The sequence below is a fragment of the Oncorhynchus masou genome, unplaced genomic scaffold, assembly GCF_036934945.1.
Source record: "Oncorhynchus masou masou isolate Uvic2021 unplaced genomic scaffold, UVic_Omas_1.1 unplaced_scaffold_621, whole genome shotgun sequence".
NCBI classification, from domain to species: domain Eukaryota; kingdom Metazoa; phylum Chordata; class Actinopteri; order Salmoniformes; family Salmonidae; genus Oncorhynchus; species Oncorhynchus masou.
In genome coordinates, this window is record NW_027012639.1 from 233,551 (window position 1) to 243,358 (window position 9,808).

Genomic DNA, 9,808 nt, shown 5'->3' on the forward strand with positions numbered 1-9,808 from the left:
TCTCTTCCCCCTTTCTCTCTCACCCCCTCCACTAAACTATCTCTGTAGTTTATACAGTCTGTGACCATATCTGGGATGGTGTCGGCTAACCTCTGCGTTGTGTGTGTGTGTGTGTGTGTGTGTAGGGGTGATGGTCTGGCCACCTACATACATTGAGGAGGATGTAATACTCAGCTACAACTTGTCTGATAAAACCAGCCAGAGGAAGATGTCCAACTGCCTCAGCAACTTCCTCAAACGTCAGTGTCCAAGATGGAACCCTACATAGTGGACTGTTGTCCAGACCTGAGGGTTCCATCCCACTTCAGACTTGATCAGTCAATTATCTCAAACCAACCTACTACAGTTGCTAGTCAATACTTTGACCTCCCTGCATCACAAATCATTAAATCCCTAATTTTCTCTCTCTCTCCCCTCTGTCTGACTCATCTCTCTCCCCTCTACTTCTCTGTCTGACTCCTCTCTCTCCCCTCTACCTCTCTGTCTGACTCCTCTCTCTCCCCTCTACCTCTCTGTCTGACTCCTCTCTCTCCCCTCTACCTCTCTGTCTGACTCCTCTCTCTCCCCTCTACCTCTCTGTCTGACTCCTCTCTCTCCCCTCTACCTCTCTGTCTGACTCCTCTCTCTCCCCTCTACTTCTCTGTCTGACTCCTCTCTCTCCCCTCTACCTCTGTCTGACTCCTCTCTCTCCCCTCTGTCTGACTCCACTCTCTCCCCTCTGTCTGACTCCTCTCTCTCCCCTCTACCTGTCTGACTCCTCTCTCTCCTCTACCTGTCTGACTCCTCTCTCTCCCCTCTACCTCTGTCCGACTCCTCTCTCTCCCCTCTACCTCTCTGTCTGACTCCTCTCTCTCCCCTCTACCTCTCTGTCTGACTCCTCTCTCCCCTCTACCTCTCTGTCTGACTCCTCTCTCTCCCCTACCTCTGTCTGACTCCTCTCCCCCCTCTACCTCTCTGTCTGACTCCTCTCTCCCCCTCTACCTCTCTGTCTGACTCCTCTCTCCCCTACCTGTCTGACTCCTCTCTCCCTCTACCTGTCTGACTCCTCTCTCCCCTCTACCTCTGTCCGACTCCTCTCTCCCCCTCTACCTCTGTCTGACTCCTCTCTCCCCCTCTACCTCTCTGTCTGACTCCCTCTCTCCCCCTCTACCTCTCTGTCTGACTCCTCTCTCCCCCTCTACTTCTCTGTCTGACTCCTCTCTCCCCCTCTACCTCTGTCTGACTCCTCTCTCTCCCCTCTACCTCTCTGTCTGACTCCACTCTCTCCCCTCTACCTGTCTGACTCCTCTCTCTCCCCCCTCTACCTGTCTGACTCCTCTCTCTCCCCTCTACCTGTCTGACTCCTCTCTCTCCTCTACCTGTCTGACTCCTCTCTCTCCCCTCTACCTCTGTCCGACTCCTCTCTCTCCCCTCTACCTCTCTGTCCGACTCCTCTCTCTCCCCTCTACCTCTCTGTCCGACTCCTCTCTCTCCCCTCTACCTGTCTGACTCCTCTCCTCTACCTGTCTGACTCCTCTCTCCCCCTCTACCTGTCTGACTCCTCTCTCTCCCCTCTACCTCTGTCCGACTCCTCTCTCTCCCCTCTACCTCTCTGTCTGACTCCTCTCTCCCCTCTACCTCTCTGTCTGACCTCTCTCTCCCCTCTACCTCTCTGTCTGACTCCTCTCTCCCCTCTACCTCTCTGTCTGACTCCTCTCTCCCCTCTACCTGTCTGACTCCTCTCTCTCCTCTACCTGTCTGACTCCTCTCTCTCCCCTCTACCTGTCTGACTCCTCTCTCTCCCCTCTACCTCTGTCCGACTCCTCTCTCTCCCCTCTACCTCTCTGTCTGACTCCTCTCTCCCCTCTACCTCTCTGTCTGACTCCTCTCTCTCCCCTCTACCTCTCTGTCTGACTCCTCTCCCCTCTACCTCTCTGTCTGACTCCTCTCTCCCCTCTACCTCTCTGTCTGACTCCTCTCTCCCCTCTACCTCTCTGTCTGACTCCTCTCTCCCCTCTACCTCTCTGTCTGACCTCTCTCTCCCCTCTACCTCTCTGTCTGACTCCTCTCTCCCCTCTACCTCTCTGTCTGACTCCTCTCTCCCCTCTACCTCTCTGTCCGACTCCTCTCTCCCCTCTACCTCTGTCCGACTCCTCTCTCCCCTCTACCTCTGTCCGACTCCTCTCTCCCCTCTACCTCTGTCCGACTCCTCTCTCCCCTCTACCTCTCTGTCCGACTCCTCTCTCCCCTCTACCTCTCTGTCTGACTCCTCTCTCTCCCCTCTACCTCTCTGTCTGACTCCTCTCCCCTCTACCTCTCTGTCTGACTCCTCTCTCCCCTCTACCTCTCTGTCTGACTCCTCTCTCCCCTCTACCTCTCTGTCTGACTCCTCTCTCCCCTCTACCTCTCTGTCCGACTCCTCTCCCCCCCTCTACCTCTGTCCGACTCCTCTCCCCTACCTCTGTCCCACTCCTCTCTCCCCTCTACCTCTCTGTCCCACTCCTCTCTCCCCTCTACCTCTCTGTCTGACTCCTCTCTCCCCCTCTACCTCTCTGTCTGACTCCTCTCTCTCCCCTCTACCTCTCTGTCTGACTCCTCCTCTCCCCTCTACCTCTCTGTCTGACTCCCTCCTCCCCTCTACTTCTCTGTCTGACTCCTCTCTCCCCCTCTACCTCTGTCTGACTCCTCTCTCCCCTCTACCTCTCTGTCTGACTCCACTCTCTCCCCTCTACCTGTCTGACTCCTCTCTCCCCTCTACCTGTCTGACTCCTCTCCTCTACCTGTCTGACTCCTCTCTCTCCCCTCTACCTCTGTCCGACTCCTCTCCCCTCTACCTCTCTGTCTGACTCCTCTCTCTCCCCTCTACCTCTCTGTCTGACTCCTCTCTCCCCCTCTACCTCTCTGTCTGACTCCTCTCTCCCCCTCTACCTCTCTGTCTGACTCCTCTCCCCTCTACCTCTCTGTCTGACTCCTCTCTCCCCTCTACCTCTCTGTCTGACTCCTCTCTCCCCTCTACCTGTCTGACTCCTCTCTCCTCTACCTGTCTGACTCCCTCTCTCCCCCTCTACCTGTCTGACTCCTCTCTCTCCCCTCTACCTCTGTCCGACTCCTCTCTCCCCCTCTACCTCTCTGTCCGACTCCTCTCTCTCCCCTCTACCTCTCTGTCCCCTCTACCTCTCTGTCTGACTCTCTCTCCCCTCTACCTCTCTGTCTGACTCCTCTCTCTCCCCTCTACTTCTCTGTCTGACTCCTCTCTCTCCCCTCTACCTCTCTGTCTGACTCCTCTCTCTCCCCTCTACCTCTCTGTCTGACTCCACTCTCTCCCCCTCTACCTGTCTGACTACTCTCTCTCCCCCTCTACCTGTCTGACTCCTCTCTCCCCCCTCTACCTGTCTGACTCCTCTCTCTCCTCTACCTGTCTGACTCCTCTCTCTCCCCTCTACCTCTGTCCGACTCCTCTCTCTCCCCTCTACCTCTCTGTCCGACTCCTCTCTCTCCCCTCTACCTCTCTGTCCGACTCCTCTCTCTCCCCTCTACCTCTCTGTCCGACTCCTCTCTCTCCCCTCTACCTCTCTGTCTGACTCCTCTCTCCCCTCTACCTCTCTGTCTGACTCCTCTCTCCCCTCTACCTCTCTGTCTGACTCCTCTCTCTCCCCTCTACCTCTGTCTGACTCCTCTCTCTCCCCTCTACCTCTCTGTCTGACTCCTCTCTCCCCTCTACCTCTCTGTCTGACTCCTCTCTCCCTCTACCTCTCTGTCTGACTCCTCTCTCCCCCTCTACCTGTCTGACTCCTCTCTCCCCTCTACCTCTGTCCGACTCCTCTCTCCCCCTCTACCTCTCTGTCCGACTCCCCTCTCTCTCCCTCTACCTCTCTGTCTGACTCCTCTCTCCCCTCTACCTCTCTGTCTGACTCCTCTCTCCTCTACCTGTCTGACTCCTCTCTCTCCCCACCTGTCTGACTCCTCTCTCCCCCCTCTACCTCTGTCCGACTCCTCTCTCTCCCCTCTACCTCTCTGTCCGACTCCTCTCTCCCCTCTACCTCTCTGTCTGACTCTCTCTCTCCCCTCTACCTCTCTGTCTGACTCCTCTCTCTCCCCTCTACTTCTCTGTCTGACTCCTCTCTCTCCCCTCTACCTCTCTGTCTGACTCCTCTCTCTCCCCTCTACCTCTCTGTCTGACTCCACTCTCTCCCCTCTACCTGTCTGACTCCTCTCTCTCCCCCCTCTACCTGTCTGACTCCTCTCTCTCCCCCCTCTACCTGTCTGACTCCTCTCTCCTCTACCTGTCTGACTCCTCTCTCTCCCCTCTACCTCTGTCCGACTCCTCTCTCTCCCCCTCTACCTCTCTGTCTGACTCCTCTCTCTCTACCTCCCCTCTACCTCTCTGTCCGACTCCTCTCTCCCCTCTACCTCTGTCCGACTCCTCTCTCCCCCTCTACCTCTCTGTCCCCTCTACCTCTCTGTCTGACTCCTCTCTCTCCCCTCTACCTCTCCTGTCTGACTCCTCTCTCCCCTCTACCTCTCTGTCCGACTCCTCTCTCCCCTCTACCTCTCTGTCCGACTCCTCTCTCCCCTCTACCTCTGTCTGACTCCTCTCTCCCCTCTACCTCTCTGTCTGACTCCTCTCTCCCCTCTACCTCTCTGTCTGACTCCTCTCTCCCCTCTACCTCTCTGTCTGACTCCTCTCTCTCCCCCTCTACCTGACTCCTCTCTCTCCCCTCTACCTCTCTGTCTGACTCCTCTCTCTCCCCTCTACCTCTCTGTCTGACTCCTCTCTCTCCCCTCTACCTGTCTGACTCCTCTCTCTCCCCTCTACCTGTCTGACTCCTCTCTTTCCCCTCTACCTGTCTGACTCCTCTCTCTCCCCTCTACCTCTCTGACTCCTCTCTCTCCCCTCTACCTGTCTCTCCTCTCTCTCCCCTCTACCTCTCTGACTCCTCGCTCTCCCCTCTACCTGTCTGACTCCTCTCTCAGCCTACAACGACACGTCTCAACAGTCTAACCATAACTGCACCCGGGGAGAGTACTTCAAACAGGAGAAGTTTGAGGCTCCACACCATACCAAGTACTCCTGCCGCTTCACCCAGAGCATGCTGGGACGCTGCTCCGGCCTGGACGACCCGACGTTCGGCTACAACGGCACCACGCCCTGCGTCATCATCAAGATGAACAGGGTGCGTTCAGTCACAAACCAGCTGGAAATATTACATTATGTTATGAACATGACATTTACAACAAGTGAGGATGTTATAACCCATTATAATACATTTATAACCTATTAAGAAATTGCACTGACATGCATGACGTTTCTAACCCAGATCATCAACTTCCTGCCCAACAACGGGACTGGCATGGCTCCTCATTTGAACTGCACTATACTGGTGAGTATAAACCAAGATGGCTACTCAACACCAAAGGCATATATTTATATAGACATAAACCTGTGCCTCTGCTCAACATGGCAGTTTCTCAGAACGTTAAATCTAGTCTGCCAACAGTATTTAATGGAGGGTTGGTGTGTGTGTGCAGAGTGGCCATGAGAACATAGACATGATCGAGTACTTCCCCACCAACGGAACCTTCGACCTGTCCTACTTCCCATACTACGGCAAGCTGGCTCAGGTAACCACGACAACCGCGTCTTCTACTCTCCATGGAACTCATGTTATTTTGTGAAACTCAATGCATGGTTCACTTACCCCTGGGGTGTATTCATTTGTCAAATTCCATTGCAAAACGTTTTACATTGTAATCCATTCACCATTTAATCTAGGAATCGAACGTAAGCAAACGGAGCAAAAAGGACCACGCCGGGAAAGGATAAACCAGAATTTGTCCAATACAAACTCTACATTTCGTGAGGCAAAACACTTCCCATTTGGGGTAAATGGTTTCCGTTCGCAAAAAAAAGTCAGACAAATGGATACACCCTTGCATGAACCCCCTCTATTGATTTACAGCAATGGACACACAGTTCATTCGGAAAGTTCAGACCACTTCACTTTTTCCACATTTTGTTACGTTGCAGCCCGTAATGACAAAACGAAAACAGTAAAAAAATATATGTTGCAACCTGGAAATATCACATTTCATTCACAAGTATTCAGACTCGTTACTCAGTACTTTGTTGAAGCACCTTTGGAAGCAAATTTAGCCTGGAGTCTTCTTGGGTATGACACTACAAACGTGGCACACCTGTATTTGGGGTGTTTCTCCCATTCTTCTCTGCAGATCCTCTCAAGCTCTGTCAGGTTGGATGGGGAGCGTCGCTGCACAGCTATTTTCAGGATTCTCCAGAGATGTTCGATCAGGTTTAAGTCTGGGCTCAGAGACTTGTCCTTAAGCCACTCCTGCGATGTCTTGGCTGTGTTTAGGGTCGTTGTCCTGTTGGAAGGAGAACCGTTCACCTCAGTCTGAGCACTCTGGAGCAAGTTTTCATCAAGGATCTCTCTGTACTTCGCTCCGTTCATCTTTGTCTTGATCCTGACTAGTCTCCCGGTCCCTGCCGCTGAAAAACCTCCCCACAGCCTGATACTACCACCAGCATGCTTCACTGTAGGGATGGTGCCAGGTTTCCTCCAGATGTGCTGCTACCACCACCACGCTTCACCGTAGGGATGGTGCCAGGTTTCCTCCAGATGTGCTGCTACCACCACCACGCTTCACTGTAGGGATGGTGCCAGGTTTCCTCCAGATGTGATGCTACCACCACCACGCTTCCCCGTAGGGATGGTGCCAGGTTTCCTCCAGATGTGCTGCTACCACCACCACGCTTCACCGTAGGGATGGTGCCAGGTTTCCTCCAGATGTGCTGCTACCACCACCACGCTTCACCGTAGGGATGGTGCCAGGTTTCCTCCAGATGTGCTGCTACCACCACCACGCTTCACCGTAGGGATGGGGCCAGGTTTCCTCCAGATGTGCTGCTACCACCACCACGCTTCACCGTAGGGATGGTGCCAGGTTTCCTCCAGATGTGCTGCTACCACCACCACGCTTCACCGTAGGGATGGTGCCAGGTTTCCTCCAGACATGATGCTACCACCACCACGCTTCACCGTAGGGATGGTGCCAGGTTTCCTCCAGATGTGCTGCTACCACCACCACGCTTCACCGTAGGGATGGTGCCAGGTTTCCTCCAGATGTGCTGCTACCACCACCACGCTTTACCGTAGGGATGGTGCCAGGTTTCCTCCAGATGTGCTGCTACCACCACCACGCTTCACCGTAGGGATGGTGCCAGGTTTCCTCCAGATGTGCTGCTACCACCACCACGCTTCACTGTAGGGATGGTGCCAGGTTTCCTCCAGATGTGCTGCTACCACCACCACGCTTCACCGTAGGGATGGTGCCAGGTTTCCTCCAGATGTGCTGCTACCACCACCACGCTTCACCGTAGGGATGGTGCCAGGTTTCCTCCAGATGTGCTGCTACCACCACCACGCTTCACTGTAGGGATGGTGCCAGGTTTCCTCCAGATGTGATGCTACCACCACCACGCTTCCCCGTAGGGATGGTGCCAGGTTTCCTCCAGATGTGCTGCTACCACCACCACGCTTCACCGTAGGGATGGTGCCAGGTTTCCTCCAGATGTGCTGCTACCACCACCACGCTTCACCGTAGGGATGGTGCCAGGTTTCCTCCAGATGTGCTGCTACCACCACCACGCTTCACCGTAGGGATGGGGCCAGGTTTCCTCCAGATGTGCTGCTACCACCACCACGCTTCACCGTAGGGATGGTGCCAGGTTTCCTCCAGATGTGCTGCTACCACCACCACGCTTCACCGTAGGGATGGTGCCAGGTTTCCTCCAGATGTGATGCTACCACCACCACGCTTCACCGTAGGGATGGTGCCAGGTTTCCTCCAGATGTGCTGCTACCACCACCACGCTTCACCGTAGGGATGGTGCCAGGTTTCCTCCAGATGTGCTGCTACCACCACCACGCTTTACCGTAGGGATGGTGCCAGGTTTCCTCCAGATGTGCTGCTACCACCACCACGCTTCACCGTAGGGATGGTGCCAGGTTTCCTCCAGACATGATGCTACCACCACCACGCTTCACCGTAGGGATGGTGCCAGGTTTCCTCCAGATGTGATGCTTGACATTCAGGCCAAAGAGTTCAATCTTGATTTCATCAGACCAGAGAATCTTGTTTCTCATGGTCTGAGAGTCTTTGGATGCCTTTTGGCAAACACCAAGCAGGCTGTCATGTGCCTTTTACTGAGGAGTGGCTTCCGTCTGGTCACTCTACCATAAAGGCCTGATTGGTGGAGTGCAGCAGAGATGGGAGAACCTTCCAGAAGGACAACTATACGCACAAAGGAGCTCTGTCAGAGTGACCATCGGGTTCTTGGTCACCTCCCTGACCAAGGCCCTTCTCCCCCCATTGCTCAGTTTGGCCGGGTGGACAGCTCTAGTTAGTCTTGGTGGTTCCAAACTTCTTCCATTGAAGAATGATGGAGGCCTCTGTGTTCTTGGGGACCTTTAATGCTGCAGAAATGTTTTTGTACCGGTCCCCAGATCTGTGCCGACACAATCCTGTCTCGGAGCTCTTTGGACAATTCCTTCGACCTCAGTTTTTTCCCTGACGTGCACTGACAACCGTGGGACCTTCTATAGACAGGTGTGATCCTTTCCAAATCATGTTCAGTCAATTGAATTGAATCACAGGTGGACTCCAATCAAGTTGTAGAAACATCAAGGATGATCAATGGAAACAGGATGCACCTGAGCTCAACTTCGAATCTTGTAGCAAAAGGGTCTGAATACTTATTTACATAAGGTATGTTTTATTTTTAATACAATTTGCAGAAATGTCTAAAAACATGTTTTCGCTTTGTCATGATGGGCTATTGTGTGTAGATTGCCGAGGAGTGTTTAGTTTTAAATACATTTTAGAATAAAACTCACACAAAAAAAGTCAAGGGATCTGAATACTTCTTGAAGGCACTTTTATCATAGAGTTTGATAGAGAGCACATCTTTGCCATATTTGTTAAAAACAAGCATTGTGGCAGTTGGTCCCTCTATCCAACTACGTATGAACATGATTGGTATGAACCCTCTCTTGGTCTTCCTCCACACAGCCCACCTACGTTAACCCTCTAGTGGCTGTGAAGTTCCACCTGGTCAAAGAGAGGGAGGCTAAGATCCAGTGTCGTGTGGTGGCCCACAACATCGCCTATCAAGACTCATACGAACCATACCAGGGGAAGGTGGTCTTCCTGCTCAAGGCTCTGAAATAATATATTTGACTAGAAAAGCCGGCTATCCAACCATCTAGGTCCTAACCATGGTCAGAGCCATAGAGCTGGATAGTGTTCCTCATCTTTGCAATTATGACTTTTGTGACAGAATGGGAAGTGCCGTTGAGGGCTTTCTCCATTTTAAAGTAGTCTGTGGGAAGATATCTTCACAATTCGGTCAACAAGTATGTCCTTAACCCATCGACGTTCCCGCCCAGTTTTAGCCATCTATCCTCGTCTATGATCCCAACCAAGGCAATCTGGTAACCCATGAAAAGGGAGTCTCACGAGCTCATCAACAACAACCTAATAACCAGCGGTTGGACAGACCAGCTGTCTTCTTCAGGGTATGGTGGTAATTCAGTTATTGCATGGGAGGTCCTAGAGGGTGTGGCTCTCCCTTTTCTTCCTAGTGTCCTACTCTGCCAGCATCTCACCTGAACAGATGTGTTTCTTTTAAATCTGGAAATTCAACCATCTGTCCAAACAGTAGTTTTGCTTCATTTGACCTCTTTTTTATATAGCTTCTAGGAAGGGTATTTAACGTGTAGTTAAATGAGTGCTGCTTGTACAACCAATA

The 9,808-nt window shown here is 52.9% G+C and overlaps 1 protein-coding gene across 1 annotated transcript in view; it reads left to right on the forward strand.

Annotated features, from left to right (window-relative positions):
* LOC135536461 (potassium-transporting ATPase subunit beta-like) overlaps positions 1 to 9,253 on the forward strand; it is a 12,316-nt gene extending 3,063 nt beyond the window's left edge. Inside the window, exons 3-7 of the mRNA XM_064962801.1 lie at positions 126 to 239; positions 4,954 to 5,153; positions 5,298 to 5,360; positions 5,509 to 5,601; positions 9,070 to 9,253. Coding sequence (XP_064818873.1) covers positions 126 to 239; positions 4,954 to 5,153; positions 5,298 to 5,360; positions 5,509 to 5,601; positions 9,070 to 9,228 — 629 coding nt within the window. The 3' untranslated portion in view covers positions 9,229 to 9,253. The remainder of the gene's footprint in view (positions 1 to 125; positions 240 to 4,953; positions 5,154 to 5,297; positions 5,361 to 5,508; positions 5,602 to 9,069) is intronic.
* The last annotated feature ends 555 nt before the right edge of the window (positions 9,254 to 9,808 follow it).